The sequence below is a fragment of the Ictidomys tridecemlineatus genome, chromosome 1, assembly GCF_052094955.1.
Source record: "Ictidomys tridecemlineatus isolate mIctTri1 chromosome 1, mIctTri1.hap1, whole genome shotgun sequence".
In the NCBI taxonomy this organism is placed as follows: Eukaryota; Metazoa; Chordata; class Mammalia; order Rodentia; family Sciuridae; genus Ictidomys; species Ictidomys tridecemlineatus.
In genome coordinates this window covers 71,542,307-71,562,237 of record NC_135477.1, presented here as the reverse complement: position 1 = coordinate 71,562,237, position 19,931 = coordinate 71,542,307, and the positions used below count along the sequence as shown (strand labels likewise).

The 19,931-nt window shown below is 36.3% G+C and overlaps 1 protein-coding gene across 1 annotated transcript in view; it reads left to right on the top strand.

The window, feature by feature from the left end:
* Window positions 1–15,231, top strand: part of LOC101964641 (pro-neuregulin-3, membrane-bound isoform) — a 39,522-nt gene extending 24,291 nt beyond the window's left edge. Inside the window, 4 exon segments of the mRNA XM_078022184.1 lie at window positions 4,933–5,060; window positions 9,190–9,360; window positions 14,417–14,488; window positions 14,727–15,231. Coding sequence (XP_077878310.1) covers window positions 4,933–5,060; window positions 9,190–9,360; window positions 14,417–14,488; window positions 14,727–15,231 — 876 coding nt within the window.
* Window positions 15,232–19,931: the final 4,700 nt, after the last annotated feature.

Genomic DNA, 19,931 nt, shown 5'->3' with positions numbered 1-19,931 from the left:
CTCTTCCCCTTTTGTTGTTCTAATTGTGCCTAGATCATACCCTTTGACTATTGTTGTGTGTGTTTTGGTTCTATTGATAATCCTATCAAATGGTACATCTGTTTCTCTATTAAAGTGTTTCGGTGGTGCTGGAGATTGAACCCAGTGCCTTGTGCATGCTAGACAAGCATTTTACCACTGAGCCACATCCCCAGTCCTTATTATAAGTGCTTTTTATGTTTAGCATGTGCTTTTGATTATTGACTAAATTTCCCATTTCTATGCTTATGGTACCCATCTGTTCTTCCATGTTGTCTGTTTTCTTCCTGTAAAGTCCTTACCACATTTTTCATGTTCAAATTCCTTGTTTGATCATACCATCATCTCTCTAATATGAGTTCTGGTTCTTTTCCATTGTATTTTCTTGTCTTTTAGCATACCTTATGATGTTTTGTTAAAAGGTGGAATGAACATACATTTGGGAGTAGGAACTAAGGTAAATAGACCTTCAGTGTAAACCTTATGTTAATCTGCCTAATATTGGGTTTTGTTTAATGTTTGCTATAGCCATAGATGCCAGGGGCTTCAAAATCCTCTGATGCTTATTTTGTTTATTTGGTTTTTGTCTCTGCTGGATGTTTAGGTTCCTTTAAGAACTCAGTAGTCTGCTTTTGCAAAATTTTCAGCTGTAATCCACTACAGTTGTAGTGGAGTCCTGTAGATAGGGTGGAAGGGAACTCTTCTGTGATCTTATGATTATATTTTATCCTTTCAATAGGATTGTGTTCCTGAGCTATGTCCTTCACAAGGACTTCTTTGCCTTTTCCTCCTGTTATGAGAGAGAGGAATGCTATGGGTCTGTTAGGGGGAGGGATTTGGAGATGCCCTATCCTCAGGTTAAATAGGCTTTGGCAAAGCCTTATTTTTTTGTTGAAATGCAGGCAGTTGTTATGGAGCATGCTCTGCGTGTGTTTCAAAATGGTTATCTTTGCCCTTTTAATAGCAGAGGCATATGATGTTCTATTATTTTCTGTTACAATCTGGTGTACTTCTATGAAAGAAGAGCACCTTTCCTGAGACGGCAGCCCCCAAATGATCCTAGCTCTCATTGTCATCTCCACATCGATTCCAGCAACTCAATCCCAGTGACTCTAAAGGCTGAGGCAGGAGGATTGCAATTCTGAGGCAAGCTTCAGCAATTTAGTGAGACCCTGTGTCGGAAAGAGTTGAAAATGTAGTTCAAGCAATCCTACCAATTTAGACTCTGAGTATCTGTAGCCTGAGTGTCTCAGTGGTGGCTTACCCTACAACTCAAGTATCTGATGCATACCAGAATGGTCATTGGTTTTCAGCTCTTTTTGTAGTTGTTTTCTTCTGGTATTATTGTTAGGACAGGAACGATGACTTTCAGTTATTGTCAGAAATAAAATTGAAAGCTATCTCTAAATTCATTTTTGAACCAATATGTATGAAATGTCAACTTGGAGGATTGCCAGCTTATTATATCTTTAATAGTCCCATATATCTCAATCAACCCTGGATGGGAATGCCAGCGGTAGCCTGATTCTCAGGTTAAATGCAGTTACCAAAAAAAAAAAAAAAAAAAAAAAAAAAACAAGAGAAATACAAATTTGTTCCAACATTTTTCTGAATTTTATAAGTAAAACACAATTATGTGATATAACAATACAAACAATCTAAAGGGAATTTTAGAAAATACTTATCAATAAGCAAAAAAAGTAAGAGGCTGTTTCTATTCATGACTTTTACGTGGGATTTGGATAAAGCCTTCCCTCTCAGGACACTTAACTAAGGACCTAAAAACCGAATTGGACTTTTTGATATGGGTTACAGACATTGATTTAACAACTTCTCTAGAAAAGCCTGATGTTACCACAGGATCTCCCTCTGCAGTAGCTGAGCAGACTTCCTTTTCTCAGTGTATCCTTTCTCTACTATTTTCCTCTATCATGTAACTCTTTTTGTGGCTGAACCACCAAGGCATTTGAATTTTTCATCTAAACAGATTTATTAGAAGTTGGGGGAAAAGTGAGAAAACTCTAATATGTCTTTTATAGAGTTTGGAAATCCGAAATTCAGTATGTTGTTTACACTTCAGCAAACACATCTGACTGTTTCCATGGATCATTTGTAACACACAACCTTAATTAGCAACAAAGCACATATAGAGGTATTATTGAATTTTTGTTATTTGGGATTACTGAAAACAATCACCTTTTGCAATCTCCATATCTTCTTTTCATTTCATATGACTTTATTCTGTTTTAGAAAAGCCTGGCCAGTTTCTACAGGTCCATTTTGTAGCATTCAGATTCTAGTTTAAGATGTAGTCATTACTGCCACTATGTGGCTTATTTTGAAAGTACTTAAAAATGAAACTTATACTTAACAGCTTTGAACTTAAAAACAATAAACTTGACATTTTTCTCAAGTCAGCAGAAATATTAGCTATATACAGTCATGTGTTCCTCAATGATAGGGATATGTTATGAGGAATGCATCATAATGTAAATATTCTTGAGCATAATTACATGAACTAGTTGGTGTAGGTCAATCACTTGACATGGTGTTTTGATATAATCAAGAGATGTGGTAAACACAAGACTTATGAGGCTGCTGCAGCCATACAGTTTTACAGTATACTTGTACATTTGTATATGTATATAGATTATATTCCAAAATAATGACTAGTTTATATATTTGCTATACCATACTTCTTAGTCAGTCATTATCAGAATAGATGTTTAAAATTTTAAAACACATTGTTGATTTGTTTCCGTAGAATTTACCATCAATTCTACCTTTCCCAGATATTGTTTTTGTTGTTCTTTTGTGTGTTTTATTTTTTTATTTTTTTGGCACTGGTGGTTTAACCCAGGGTACTCTAAAACAGAGAGAGGGCTGGGGATGTGGTAGTTTGAGAAAGGGTCTCCCTAAGTTGCCGGGATTACAGTTGTGCACTTTATTCTTAAAATTTAACTTTCTCTACCGTCATACTATACAGAGTGCAGTTACATACCTTCCTAAATGTACATCATGCATATATTTGTGAAATTCTTGTTCATGTTTTTGTAGTTGCCTTTCTTGTTTTTTAGTTGATTTCTGTGCAGCCTTCAAATTGTAATACTGACATGAATACCAATCTTTTTACCAGGTTTTACATTTTAAGTTGATAATGATCATTTATTCTACTTAATAAAATTTAACATGTTTTCTTTAGGGTTTCAAGGTGTTTTACCCTGGTAAGAACTGTCTTTTTCCCTTAAGGTTATGAATAAATGTATCCACATAGTTTGAAACTACTTTTATGCCCATTGCCATGTGGATTCTTTTAGTTTATTAAATCTTTTTAGTGCATTTAATCTTGATGTAGTCAAAGTATCAAAAGCTTAATGTTCTCTGATTTGGAGGACTAGCTGAGAAAGTCTTTCATAATGGAAGTCTTTAGCCCAACACCCAATTTTTTGTTTCTAGGATTTCCATCATTATTTTATTTCCATGTATCTCCTTCAGGTGTAAACATTTACTTTCATGGATAACCATTATGACAGCATGTTTATGCTTTAACTCTATTCAGATGCTTCCCGTGCTTCTGTAATAAGGAGTGAAGGTGCTCAACATGTCTGAGTGTATCTCAGGCTCTTCATGTGACACTATTAATTTCACTTTGTATTTTTGAAACTGCTTAGACAAAAATTTATAAATATCTTATGCTAGACATTTCCTTCTATTAATGTGAAATATCCATCTTTGTCTCTTTTAGAACAAAGTTGGCATGGAATTATATCTTATTTGTTATTATTACTTTATAAGTTGTCTTTTCTATAATATGGGGGGGTGTCATCACTCATCCTATTTGTCATTGTCCTCTATTGCTTTCACATAGATGACCGAATTTATCAGTGTGTGAATATCTTAATACTCAAATCTAACTCCCCTGTTATTGTCATCATGGAAATCATGATGCATATTTATCATTTTTATTTCCATTTTACCATTCTCTGTCATTTACCCTCCTTATTAGTTTTATTATTATTTCTCTTTTATTCTCTTTATTATTTCTCTTATTCTGGTAATATTACTGAATATGTGTACATATGTATTTTATATGTGCATAAAATTAGTCAGCATTTCCATTTTATCCTAAGTCTGTTCTCAACTATAGCCAGGAGTTGTTTTTTTTATCTCATGAGGACACATATGATACAAGTAGTGGCTGCCTGGAGTGTCATGTTTACATAGAATCTAAGATCATGTATGATTAAGACCTAGAAAGAATGAAGTAACCAGAAGAAAAATTAATTCAAGAGCACAGAGGTACATTTGATTATAAACTCATTGTATGATTTTCCTTTCTGAAACTTGTTTCTTATGGTTCAGAGATAATATTCCCAGAAAACAACTTAAAGTTTATATCTCGTGAGGTACAGGAGTCTAGGACTAAAAGAGTGAAATTCTCAAAGTAATTATCTGGCAACAGGGTGAAGGAGATCAGTGGAGTGAGTGTGTGTGTGTGTGTGTGTGTGTGTGTGTGTGTGTGTGTGTGTGTGTGTAGGAATATATATGAATAAATTTCTTCTAGAATTCTGAAAATATTATAAAGTTTACAACATCAGTATCTATGAAAAAAAAATATTAGCTAATAGAGATCCAATTAACTGAATGGACTAAAATATACTTGTATGTGCTTTTTGGCTATCAGACACTGTTGCCATGAAGTGCAGTGAGAAGACTGATTCATCTTCAGTGGCACTTATCTAATCTCAGAAGCCTGGTGTGTGTGTGTGTGAGAAATGGGATGCATTGGATGTCATTATCGATGTCCTGGTCAGGATCCAGGCAAAACTGGCATTCCACAATACTGATGCCTAACTCTCATGTTGTCAACCCTCTTCTCATAATGTACCTCCATATGCATATGATTTCTTGCAGTATTCAAAGGCGGAAAGGCATCCTGTGACTACGCTGGAGAAAATGATGGAGTCAAGTTTTGGCAGCCCCCAGTCATTCCTTGAGGTGTCTTCTCCCTACAGAGGAAGCCAGTCTGTTAAACACCACAGGTACTGGTAGCTGATTATTGTGGGAGTGGGTTCGTTTACACAGTGTACACTCTGGACACACATACCAAAAAATGGCAACATGGGATTATTCTTGATTCTCCTATAGTTCTCCATGGAGGAGATGTTCCAGCAGCTCATAGCAGGTAAACAAAAGACACTGGCTTCCCTAGCAGGCAGCATTGTGCCTACAAGAGCCTGAAGGAACAATTAACAACACCCATCAGAGCTATAGGCATAGACCAGTGAACAGAACAACTGCATTCTGAAAAACTATTAAAACATGATTTTTTCCTAGCCTGCCTCATCATTACTGGCAAAACTATTGCCTAATTCTTCCCTCCGCAGCTGGTGTGAGATGCTCCATGTCTTCCAACATGGTCCTCGCAAAAGAAAATTTTCCAGGGGGATATCCTGGTGAACCTTCTCTAAAACCTTGTGTTATTAGTGGAGGGGCACTCTTTTGTAAGCTGACTACAGCAGTGGGTCTTTGAGAAAGAAAGGCAAATATATTTTATGACATTCTAAAAGTGAACATATTCTGTAGCATCTTCTAGCTCACAGTGTTTTGCTTTATACACGAGGTTCTTGTACTCCAAAAAATGGAAGGTATCTCTTCCAAACCAAGTGGTGAAGTTTGTTGGAAATAATGTTATAGTGGATAGTATGTATGTGTGTATGTTTTCTATGTGTCAAAATGGACATCTTCAATCTTTGCACAAATTGTCCAAAGACTGAAGCTTCTTTTTAAATTACCAATCTACAGTACCAAGTTTTCTACTTTCAATTAAAACTTTATGCTGCTACAAAAACAAAACAGGTACAGTAGCTTAAATATAGAATGTATGTAGTAAATTGAAATTTTGAATGTGATAGTAAACAGTGAGGTACTACTACCAATGAAGGATAACTGTTATCAACCTTTGTTTTCACATCTCTCAGCAACACTTTGCACACAACCCCATCAGAAACAGTTTTTAAAAGGAAACAACCTTTTCCTTCACTCCTTAATGAACCTTAGGAAAGGGCTTTCCTGTTTGTACCCACAGTTATGTTGAAATTTTCAATCATTCTTAAAATAATTATCAACATACTATTTTTAAAAAATTTGCATTCCATATGAAACTGAAATAGAGGGTGTAAGTATATTAAACTCAAGTTTTGGTTTATATCATTTGTTTCATTTACAGAATACTTCCCCATGGAAAGAGCATTTCACTTTAATGGACTTTAGTCCAAAATTCCCAGCCTTTTAGAAGATGGATATTTTCACCCAAACAGTATTTTCCCCTGTCGATTAGAGCAGAGTATTTTTCCAGTCAAGTAAGAGAGTTTAGTGAATCATTGTAGTACTGAATTGTCATAAAGTTGAGATTTTAAGAATCATATATCAGAGCTGAAATATACCTTTGTTCTTATTTGTATATTTATTCTGAACATTGGCTTCTACTCAGGCTTTTAGGAGTCACTCACAGATTAAATAAGGACATCATTAAGACATTGTCCTTTTGTTCAGTACAATGACATTGGAGTATCTGTTGGCATACATTGTGTCCTGATAGATAGGCAACCAGCGATTTATAAAGTGCCTCTAGAACTTTGTAAATTATAGTTTCATATATCATAGTTTTTGTTTTGTAAAACATGCAATAGACTTAAACATTTTCATGATTGATAACCTGGTCACTGATTTATATATCCCACAAACTGTTCCATAACATCCTGAATAGTTGATTGACCAGTAGATGCAGACTATTATTTTTAAGATGGATTACTTCCTCATATGGGTAGACTTTGCTGTTGTGACAGTTTAGCAAGCTATATGAATAATTAATTTCTTTTTGTGCACTAAAAATATAGCTCATTTGGATAACTTATTTGTGAAACAAAGCCATTATTTCTAATGTTTAGTCCAAAAATTCCCATCTGTTTAAAAAAAAAATCTACCATGCCATCCTTATTGCACATTTTGACAATCTAACTTGCTCAAAGAAAGCACATATATAGGTTTTCTATGGTGACATGACTCCAGGACTTTCAGTGATTAGGAGAATGGCAGAAGAACAAGACAAAAACTTTCTTTTGAGAATCTACTAATTGCCAGGCTCCACATTAAATATTTGCATATATTTTAGCTTCCACACTAATCCCATGAAAAAAATAAGCACAATACTGTTACCTTCCTTTTTCTGCTCCCTACTCCCACCCCTGTGTACCAGAAGAGCTACAGGCTGTTTTGTCCCCTGGCTTTTCTTGGCTCAATGGGAAATGGTAAGGTGGTGGCATCTCTTCCCCTTCCTTCCTTGGTAGCCTGAGCAACCTGTCTTCTGGGGCCCACAGACTCTGCCAGATGGTCTTATCCTTACTCTCCTGACTGAAGAGCCAAGGAACAAGAGAGAAAGATAATAGCTTCCCCTTGTTAGTAGTGGTAAGGACAATAGGCTATACACTTTCAAATATAGGCTATACACTCTAAATTCTAAAACCTTACTTTGCTGAAATTAAAATAGCATTTATTTCCCTCCAAGTCTGATACTAGTCTCAATTCCAGTATCATGCTCCTAGTAAGGTTCAGACCTGAGATTTTATACTTAGACATAGTACACTCTAGCACCTAGATTCCCATACCTGACAGACTCTTTAATTCCCAGGGGATGATAGATAGAAGTAGGGAGGGGAACTATAGTTTCTAATAGAGAACTTCTTAGAGACCTAATTATACACCACTTGTTGGGAAGAATTTTAGCACTCAGCATACAAAGAATATAAAAATAAAAGTATAATCATGTTTCTGGTTATGATCTGGTGTCTGCCTAAATTGAAGAAGTTCTATATAGTTCAATCAGTTATCTTGCCAAAACCAGAAAAGTGGTTACTAGCACTCAAATATAAAAATGAAAATTTTGGTCATATGTTGACATTTATCAAGTAGAAATAACTGTAATATTGATGGGAAAAAATGACAGAAACCAAACAATTTAGTGATATGGTAAAATTCCTTTGGAGGGCCTCTCCCTTTTAGGACTTGATAGGCTTATTGAAATTTTGTGGATATTTTTCATCTTTGTTTATGGTTGAATTGATATTTTCAGATGTAACATGGATCCACAAAATTCTTAGTTCATTCATTGTTTGAACTCAACAATTAGCATCTCATGAAATGCCTACAAAAGAACAAAGTTCTCCTTACTAGTCTAAGTAGAGTCAATTCAGGGGGTGGAGATGGGAATCTGTGTGGAATAAGTAATGAGTCAAATCAGCAAGTACTGTTTTGGGGGTGCAAACTGAGGAAAGGATGCTAGACATGTAAGTGATATCTCTAGCCCTTTTTAAATTGTATTTTGACGTAGGGTGTAAGTTGCCCAGGCTGACCTCAATCTTGTGATTCTCAGTTTCCCAAGTAACTGGCATTACAAGAGCATACCACTGTGCCTGGCTAGCAATTGAATATTTTTTATACAATCTAGTTCTTTTGTTTTATGTAAACTACATATGGTGTTCTCATATTGTTCAGACCTCTGATCTATCTCATTTATATAGCTATAAACATGATTATTTGGATATGCATCAAATGGAATATCTAATCAGACATTTATTAAGAGCAAATGCAAAAATTGTTTCTCAAGACTAATGAAAATCTGGGAATCTTAACTGAGAATTTAACATGGATATTAAGGAAAGAATGTCAATTAAAGTCAGGTTTATTTATTCTATCACTTAGAAGTGAAAATTTCTTCATAAATCCCTTGTGAATTTTCTATATTTAATTCTTGTATCTAATAAGGGCTTCTTTTATTCCAGAGACACAGCTACTATGTCTTATATAACCAAGGTAGGTGGGAATATAAACCTTGAGAATTTAAGCCCACCTCTTATTTCTGGCAGGAAAGCTGGGATTATTTCAGTCAGTAGGCTTATAAACTGGGAAGTCAGAGAGAAAGAAACTTGTCTGAGTTTCTATGAGTTGAGCAATTCCTGATCTCAACCAAGCACATTTCTATCGTCATGGATGGCTTATGGCCTAGAACTTTGAGAAACCAGGGTACAAATACAATGTTTGAGAAGTTGCCTGGAGGTTATTGCTATGATCTCTTTGGTTCTTTGGTTTCTTTTCCCTCTTTCAATCCTGCAGGAGTCTCTCCTCTTGCTGTAGTCCAGGGCAAAGGAGTGGAATGCTTCATAGGAATGCCTTCAGGAGGACACCCCCCTCACCCAGAAGTAGGCTGGGTGGAATCGTGGGACCAGCATATCAGCAACTCGAAGAATCAAGGATCCCAGACCAAGATACAATACCTTGCCAAGGGTTCGTCTTAAAAGCAATGGAATTTAGGGAAGATGTCATGACCGCTATAGCTTTGAGCTACATGTTACCAATTTCTTCATTAACTGGCTATTTATACTTACTTTTGTCTTTGTTTCATAAGTTTGAACCAATTTAAAAGAATAGGTATGATGGAAAATAGGTATAAGGATATGTTAAAAAATAAGTGTAGAGATCTACGCAGTATGTCATAGTTTCTAAGACAACTGAAAATTTGTGTTTGATAAAAATAAGATTTCTTAGGGGGAATAAAGTGTCCATCAGTAATTCTGAAAAAATGCTTAATTTCCTAATCAATAACCTATATTACATAAAAACATAAATATGTATAAAATATATGAATGTAATAGATAAAATATGTAAAATCTTTCATCTGGCATTCTTAAATGGAGAATTTAGGTCAATGTGAACAAGTTCAAAGTCACAGCACAACTATAAAACTCATCTCTCTTAATTATTCATGGTACAGGGATGGAAGGATGGGCTTTGCGACATCATGGCTGCTGCTCCTTACTGTGCCAAAGGCGCCCCTTACTCTGGTGGACACAGACCCTCAAGGGGCTCAAGGCATAGTGAGTGGAGTGAATTTTAGCCATCACATACTAGTTGGCATCAACCATTCAACCAAACATGGCAGCCCTTATTTAAACTGACTAGAATTCAAATCATACCCTTGTCCCTTACTGCTTATGTGAACTTGAGAAATTTTTTATCATATGAGCTTGAGTTTCATTTGAACTTAAGCCCCCTGGGGCTTGTAAGTTTTGTTTTAAAATGTGTGTAACTAACTTATACCTGACACATAGTAATCACAGAAGTTGTACCGGTGCTTATTGTCATTGTCATAATGTTATCATTGATTTCAAGAGCAATGGAATCAGAAATTACTCCAGAAATTGCAGGCCTCAGTTCCCTCACTCAAAGTCAGGTTCTAAATTGTTCATCTTGAATGAGCTAGGCCAGGGAGTTTAAGCTAAAGATCAAATCAGGTGGGAGGTCCAGCACAGAGCCTTAGCTTTCTCTTTCCTTCTGGGTATGTGATATATACAGTGGTGCCCTGTATGACAAAGTTCTGCAATAGATTTCTTTAAGAAGACTAAAAGATAGGACACAAATAGCCTGTGGCTACATTTTGTAATTTTAAAGCAATTCCAAACAGACTGTAAAATGCATTTGGTACAGATTTAGGGTGACAGTTGCAAATTCAACATAACAGCCCGGTTGTCCAAAATGTATAATGCAAGTCAAGAAGTAGTACACATTTCTCTTGGCTTTCTCTCTGAAACAGGGGCTTGCATTTACCATTATTATAGCAGGTAATTAGTGATTTATTAAAGTATTCATGAAGCATTATGTCTTTTGGAAGTATATGTGTGTTTACACACACACACACTCTTACACTTTTTCCCCATTTAGAGTGAATGTTAGAATGAAAATTTTTTTTCCCTTATTCAACTTCACAGATTTTGGGGAGTGGATAGGAAACCCAGACCATACAGTCTTTCACTCCACATGGTCGGGGTATGAGGATGCTCCGAGCTTATGCTAGGCCCAGACCATATGTTTGCATAACTTCCAGGGCTCAGACATTCCCACTGCACATTCAGGCAGCGCTGTGTCTTTTACCTCTTGGGAGACTCACAGTGGTGATTTTGTTTTGGTTCAGTCTCCGTTGGTTGGGAATATTCTTTACAGCTATCTGGCCACGTGTATTTTTCCTGTGTGTGATCTGCACCCAATGTTGATAAATGGTGGCTCTAAGTATAAGTCACTGTGTGCTCAGCACAATGAATCTCAGGGAGCAGTCTCATTCCCAGTTCTTAAAAACAGCTATTTTCTACTCCCAGGGGACTGACTGTCTCTCTAGACTAGAAATGGGATTGGTAATAGAATTTCACAGCTACAGGCCCTCTTCAAATCTGGCCTGAGCCAGGGATAGAGGGCAGGATATGTGAATAAATTTGCAAGAGCCCTCAAACATCTGCTGCTTGTTTAGCAACAAGTCACTGTCTGCTAGTTAGCCTCCCAGTGTGTGGCTTCTTTTCTTGGCAAGAACTTTAGTCCAACTTGAACCCAGCACCTATTTTAGTGTATTAGGGAGCAAGAGTGGAGGTTAAGAAGAGATAACTGAGACCTCTTTTTTTCTGATTGAGCCATGGGTGCCACAGATGAGGTTTTCATAGAGCTTTGAACTGGGTTATGCCAAGCAATTCAATCATAAGCTCATAGTCCATAGGAAAGAAGAAATAGAATCACAAAAGTCAGATTCATATCCTAAAAGTAGGTTGGATCCAACATATATGGTGCTCATTCTACAGCCAGCTAGCAACTTGATACATTTCAGTTATACCTTAGGAATTTTATAAATGAACACTGTAAGGATAGTAGAGTTTAAAAGGCTAGCTCTGGGTGGCATCCATAGTCCCTTGTGAATGAGCCTAGATTGAATTCTGGTCTGACTAAACCAGGAAATGGATGTAAAGAAGGCCACATTCATGGCTGATATGTTAATAGAATACCTAATTGTATGATTTCAGGGAAAGAGTAGATTTCTTCAATTTAGTCAATCCATTCTAAAATGTCATACTACCCTAGAACTTGGTCTTAAAGTCACCTAGTCAAGCAGATCCCTTGTCCTGACCCCTGAATTACTGGGAACCAAAAAATTAATTGTTGGAATTTTTCTTCTTAAGAAGGATGCTTTGAATAATATTTACAGACAAAATGCATCTGTGATTTCTTTGTTGAGGAATTGGAGGAAGGATAGTGTAAACTGTTGTAAAAGTCAATGAACAACAGGCTCATGAACCAAGCCAGAAAAAGGTTGACTCAAGATAATATAGAACTTGATTATCTTGTAAGTCAGGACCACTTCTAGAAATTAAGCTCTCACTTCAACTTCTCCTAGGACTCTCAGAGTACTGCACCCCCTGCTCCAACATGGTCCTTCAAATTACTATTACTTTTTTTTGATGCTAAAGTTTGAACCAAAGGCCTGGTATAGACCAAGTTCATGCTTTATCACTGATCCACATTCCCAGCTCCCTCCTGTTTTAGTTGATGAGGAAAAATAAAACGAGACTACCATTTGTCTGAGATTTAGTGCATGTAATGGCATTGGGGAATTAATTTTGTCTAATCCAAAATTAAATTACGTCTTGGAGAGTTCTCATTGTTTAAAGCCCATCTTCATGTTCTGGTAACGTTTTAGGCTTCAGTTATTGCCAGGTATATGTCCAATAGCTAATTTGGAAAATCACATAGTGGTGAACTGCATTTTCTCTTTCTCATCTGAGTCCTTCCTTCAGGTCTCAGGTATATTAGGAGAATTCTTCATGTGTGGTTTTAATTGCCTTTGTACTAAAATGTGCCACATTGTTTACTTGTTTAAAACATCACCTACAATATTAATTTGGTGCTTTTACAGATAGCTGCAAATTCCTATGCATAGATATAAACACTATCACGGTCAACTTACTAGATTCCAAACTGCTGATTTTGATGTAGAGAACAGTTTTTTTTTTAGTTATACTTCCTGGTTCTGTTTCATTAGTGAGTCTGATAGGCAGATTATCTATATAGTCATATGATAATAGGTTGGTTCCAAGGACAAACTATAAGAGCCTGAGATTTGTCCCCTTACTCTTGAAATTCATGGAGCAGAAACTTCAGACTGATTTTTAGTCATATTACACTGAAGAGAAAGTAGTAGGATCTTCCAGAGAAGTTCTTTATACACAGCTATGCAGTTTGCTTGAGTAAAGATTCTATAATCCAAATAAATAAATTAAGGTATTCTGAGTTACCTCAGGATGTTCATTTGGCAAGAGTTTCTAGCTTTGATAGTAACAATCAGAATAAGACTAATTCTTTCTACTGTCTCTTACTAAATCTTACTAATGATAGAATTGGGGACAATTCATTTGAGTATCTTTTAGGATGTTTGCTTATCAATTACAGAATAAGAATAATAAAATTAAACAACGTTTTTTCAATTAATGAGGAAAGTGACCCCAAGCAAGTGTTAGCTATTGTTATTATATTTGAAAATGGATATTAGCTGGGATATGAAGGGAGTATTTACTTGAAGATTTGTTCCTGTATTCTTGTGTTAGATCAAGACGTAGTGATTGCCAACTCTATTCGATGCACAGTAAGAAAAGTTTGGACTACAAAGACCTAAATCTGTTCTGTACCTTTGCTTAGAATTTGGCGGAAAGGCATACCTTGAAATTGCTCCCATTGTGACCTTACAAGAAGGACATCTATTTAGATGCAACATGTTCTCTTCCAATTATTCTTTACTTGTATAAACATGAGTTTATTACACAACAATGTAAGACAAGGAAATGAAATGTATAATAAGGAGAGTAACACTAAAATATAACTCAACATGTCTAATGTTCAAGACAAACCACTAAGAAACAGAATAAAATCTGATAAAGTTCCCAAATCACATATTTTTAAAAATAAATCTGTGATATATCTCTCCTACTTTCTGGCATTAGAGAGCTCAGAGGAGGAAAAAAAATCACCATCCATGAACCTAGTCACATTCTGGCATACTCAAATTACTTGGAATGGCATGCTGGCATTCTTGACAAGTTGTCGCCATGCACCATTGAATTACCTAATTCTAGAAACTACACAAAGAAAGCTGCTCAACTGGTAGGAGTCCCTGTGAAGCCACCTCATATTGATCCCTAGGCAGGCAGAAAAATTGTGTGCTCCTCTTCCCAACTTCAGACTCAGCAAGGGGCTAGCAAGGTAATTCTTAAAGGTAGTATGCTGTTAACTGGATTCATATATCCTAAAATTAGTGGTAAAGCAATAAAATTCAGGACCGCAATACCTATGCTTGATGTGGGGCTTCCCACTTGCCTCCAACTAGGGTGGCCACAACATGTCTACTGGACTAAGCCAGGGCTGAGAAGGTGGTCGAGTTGATGGAGTAGGGTAATGCCTTTATGGGTTTCCTGTTTGTCACTATGGAAAGGCCACACTTACCTGCTCAATCCCCATTTACTTTGTATTCTAGGATAGAGGTCAGGAAGACTATATCCCACCTGCCTATACAGCTGTGGTGTGTTGAAAGACCCCTGGACTTAAAGTAAGAAGATCTAGGTTTGAGTCTCAGTCTGTCACTTATTTTCTGTGTGACCTTGGGCAAGTCACTTCAGCGACCTGAGCTTCAGTTTACTTCTCTGTTTAACTGGGAGCATATTATCCGTCTCTGGGGTTGCTGTGAGAGTTCAGTGAGGTGGTGCATGTGAAAAGTTCTTTGTGGATTGACTATTGCTCTAAAGATAGCAGAAAGCAGGATGTGTGATACTTTGTTTCTTTCTCAGGTATTCATCCAATGGTTTAAAAACCCAACAAAATGCATCAATAAATATGCAACTGCCTTCAAGAGAAACCAACCCCTATTTTAATAGCTTGGATCAAAAGGACCTGGTGGGATATTCATCCACAAGGGCCAGTTCTGTGCCCATCATCCCTTCAGTGGGTCTAGAAGAAACCTGCATGCAAATGTTAGGGATTTCTGAAGTCAAAATCATCAAATGGAGCAAAAACTCTTATTCTGCTGACATCATCAATGTGAGTATTCCAGTCAGTGATTGTCTTTTACCAGAACAACAAGAAGTGAAAATATTGCTAGAGACTGTCCAGGAACAAATCCGAATTCTGACTGATGCCAGATGGTCAGAAGACTATGAACTGGCCAGCGTAGAGACCAAGGATAGTGCGAGTGAAAACACAGCCTTTCTCCCCCTGAGTCCCACGGCCAAATCAGAACTCGAGGCACAATTTGTCTTAAATGAAACACAAAGAGACTCCACATTGACCAAGTGACTGGAGATGTAAGAATCTGTGCATTCTATGCTTTGCTCAACAGGAAAGAGAGGAAATTAAATACAAATTATTTATATGCATTAATTTAAGAGCATCTACTTAGAAGAAACCAAATAGTCTATCGCCCTCATATCATAGTATTTTTTAACAAAATATTTTTTTAAAGGGAAAGAAATGTTTCAGGAGGGATAAAGCTTACCACTAAAGCTTTTGGGTAGAATTCTGAATCCAATTTCAGTTAGTCCTAACAATGTTCTCTTTGGCTTTTAGAAAATGTGGACATTTCAGACCCTCAGTCCACAGTGCCAGTGTCCTCAAGAGAAAAAAAAAAAAACACTGGTAGTTAACCTGGTTTCAAAGAGACAAGCTGTATCCCGAGGGTGGATGTGCCCATGAGCAGGTGGCCCTTGCCTTTTGGCTTGCCAGTTCCAACCCCTAAATTTCCATTCACCGATCACCCTCATCACAGGTTATGTCACATCAAGCCACATAGTGTTTTGTATTTGATTTGCTGAAAAATGGCACAAAGACTGAAATGGAAAGGAAGACAGGTGATGGAGGGAGTAATTGGAGCAATCTTAGCTACTCTCATGTGCCATCCTCCTCTGAAATTTGAAAACACTCAGAGGGAGTTACGAAATTATTAGAGACAAAAAAAGAAAAAGTCACAATGTTGTGTCACTGAAATCATGCTAATAGAAATGTTTTTCTTGGAGATTGTTTAGAAGCTCTGAAAGAGCATTTCTGTGTGTGTGCGCGCCTGTGTGCACGTGTGTGAGCGAGCGTGTGAGGTGTGGACTTGCTACCTTCAGCACATATGCTGTGTGCACATGTTCATCGTGCGTATGTGTGTGCGTGTGTGTGTGTGTGTGTGTGTGTGTGTGTGTGTATTAAGCTTGCTAAAAATTTGTTCTGAAACATCAGGGAATCTAATATTCAGAAAAAATTTCCCTCTTAGATCTGTTTCACTTGGAAGTTATTAATTAAATATAAAGTTCAGTTAGTGAGTTCTTAAATCAAGATCATTTGCATGGTGGGGTCCTATAACCTCTTGACAATGTCTAGACCATTTTCTGATGTGAATACTTTTGAAAGGAGCAACTATTGGCTTATTGAGAATATCAGTATCACAAAGTGATTAATGGAGGATGTGTGTTTATTTTGAATCATACCTCAATTATTTACACAAGCTAGTTGACAGCTACCATTTTTGTTCTCTTCATTCTCATTGCTATTGATTTCATAGCAAGTCTACTATGTGTGGACCAGGTCATTAGCTTCAGTGGTTGATATGGAAAGAATAAATCGCTGAAATTACAAAGCCCAGACTATTCAGTTCACAAAAAGCCCCCCAAAGAACAGGAAATTGTGTGGTATGTTTATTTGGAATAAAGCAATATTTTTACCACTGCTAAGGTGAACTGAAACCTCTCCTGAAGATTTGTCTGTTTTATTTTCCCTTACTTTCATGGGGCATTCAAAGAAATTAGTGTTCACATACCCAGTCTTTTTCCAATTATTGGTGTTGTTGAGTTGTTATGTTTACACTGTGTTAAACAGTGTCATGTTTACACTGTTTTAAATAAAAAGGCACAGTATTTGAAAGTATATAAAAGATTTCTTTTACTGCAGTTTGGGAAAACCTGGGTTAAAATTTCTTTGTAGATAAATCACATTCCATGGAAAGGCAAATGTAACTACCTGTGAATTGATTAGTGAAAATATACAATTCCTGTTTCAGGTTAAATTGTTTCTGTTGAAAATACATTGAAAATTGCTCTTTGTGAACATTCGTTAATAACAGACATAAAGCCATCTAGGCAAAAGAACACTTTTTTAAAAATCAAAACTGCTTAGCAGAAAGTCAAGGTCTCAAATGTTGAAAACACTTTGGTAGAAACACACTTTAATGAAAGGTCATGTGTCTTTTATTAGTTGTCCCATTAAAGTTTTGTTGTTTTGAAAATAGAGGTAATGTCAGAATTTTTAAAAATCAAAAATTTTTAAAGTCTAGATCACTGACATTTAAAAATACTTTACCTTTGGGAAAATTTTAGGAAGAGATCTTAATACCATATTGGATATTCTATATACCTATTATGTTGAAATTTAACACAGTTATCACATGGACTGGAGGGCCTCACAAGTCTGAAGACATTAACCTTGTTCTTGGTTTTTGTTTTATTCTTCTAAAATATTCTCTGTTGCTTATCTAAAGGATCAATTCAGAATTCACCTAATCAGTAGGGTAGGTATGTACTCTATGACTCAATGAAGTTATTATTTACACTGGGAAAAAATTAATATTGTCAGTAAGACTTAAGTCTTGTTCTAATATCTTATTTTACAAAATGAGGTAGAACCATATACTCTGTGATTATAACATAACCCACTTCCTTGTGCATTCTAAGGAGCATGAGTATCAGATAGTTCACTGGCAGTATGAAGTAAAGTTTAGAAGTATAGTAACTTCCTAGAATAGTTTAGACAAAATCTTCCATAAAATCACGAATATTAATGATTACTTCTGGTTCTCATTCGTCTCCTTTGAGAATATGAAGCTCCTGTGCAAAGGGTCCACGTCTAGATATGCACATCTTTGAGCATCAGTTGACAAGTAGTGATAACATCAGACTTTGAAAGTCAATCTAACATGGCATATACTTGGAGCCATGAGTACTTTGTCCCTTCAAGCTCGTGAGCCTACAGAGAAGTGCTTATTTCTACAAGAGACTTGATTTTTGCTTCATTTTCCTTGCCTTTATTATGTGAATAGATATTTGGAAATTTGTAATTAAATAGGCTGTATATTCATAACTGGTGATTGTCACCATTTTTTACTTTGAACCATTTTCTGATGTCTTTTTTTTTATATAAAGCTTCTATGACTCTAAATTGCCAGTGACTATTGTAGAATGCTGTTGTTCAAAATATGACCAATTTTGTGCTAATAAGAAATACTAGAAATGATGTTGGAGAATTATAAATTTTTATTCCCAATTATCTATGAACACTAAATATTCCATATTTCACACTCTGGTCCAATATCTACCTTGCTATAGGTTAAAGACTAAATGCTTGTCAATTTACCACATCTCCAATGATATACTTTAGGTTAAGAAGCAATAGCAAGGGTTTCTGAAGAGTGCTGCCTATATAGAAATTCAAAATTAATCGGTTTTGATCATGACAACACATCAGACCTACCAAAAAGAGAACAGAAGGGCAAGTCTTGAAAATGCCCATTGGCTTCTGGAATGAATGGCAACTACAACTTGACAGGCACTGGCAAGTGTGGGTAAGGCTTTCAGTAACCAGGTCTCCACCAGGATGTGTTTGATGTATGCAGCCATCATTCAACAGCTATCCTGCCATATGGTGCTATAAGGAAACCATTACTCCCTAAGTGTATGTGTGCGTGGTCGGGGTAGTGATCCCTTTGATTCCAGCCCTGTAAACCTGAGATAAGTGCTATGAAATATTTCTCAACGAGAATGTAGTATACCTAGGAACACAGCAGGAGGGGTGGGATTTTTATTTGATCATTTGGTATCTGGGAAACATTTTATATATAAAGAATACTTTTTTATTATTATTCAGTTGTATAAATTCAGTAAAGTGTTTTCAATGAATAGCACATCTACACTGTGTTTGTACTCTCATCTCCAGAAATTCAGGCAAGATCAGCACAAGGTTTCTGGGCTGTTCTCAATTTTAAATGCACCTCAATATGCCCTGGAAAATGAAGCCTTTAAACAAACTTTATCTCTTCCATTTCTTTCTTTCCCTTTTAAAGAAATACTGAGGGTAAAGGAAGAAATTCTTTCCTTAAGACCTACATGATTCTCTTAATAATGTGTTTCCTACTGTGGCCACACACACAACATATATCTGTATATTAGAGTGCTTAATTACTTTGGTAGCTTTGTCTTTTGCTTAATTTGGCAAACCAATTGCCTCATAGAATGCCAATGAAATCAAAGCATTTAGCAACCAGACAACTTGGCAATATTTTGATCACACAGGCATTTTTCATTTCCTTCCCTTTCTTATACAAGCAAAAATACCCCTGGATTGGAAAATTCACAAGACTTTAGAAAAAAATCTCTGCTAGATTCTCTCAGAAATGAAAATTAAATGACAGGTGTAAATGATTGCTCTCTCTACAGTGTCTAATGGTCTCATGTATTTTTTTGTTTAAACAAAATTAACCATAACTTCTCCTCAGGATGCCTCAACAGCTGTCTTTGACTTCTGGTGCCCACTGAACTCTAGTAAGGACAGAGCATGTGTGGGGGCAAGGAGGGAGTACCAAGTGTCAATCTTAGGCGCCCCAGCAAAAACAGCAGGGTGCCCAGATACCATCTTGATGAAATAGAGAGTACTTTGATGTTTGTCATGAGTACCTGTGTTGATTGCAGGTGTATTGTTGCCTATGAAAGAGCTGTGTGATAAGAAACAACCTCTTATTGTTGAAAATGAATTAGAAAATCTTTATATTGAAAGTTTTCTTTGTGAAAGCTTCTAACTTATCTATACATAAGAGAAACTTCATGACCTTATCTGTCAAATAAGATGGATGATCTAGTTCATCTTTGGTTTCCCTTCCAAATTGAATACCCTTTTATCCAGTCTTTATAACCCAGACTTTACTAGTCAACTTGCCAATCATTTCATTACAACCCTTTAAAAGATTAATG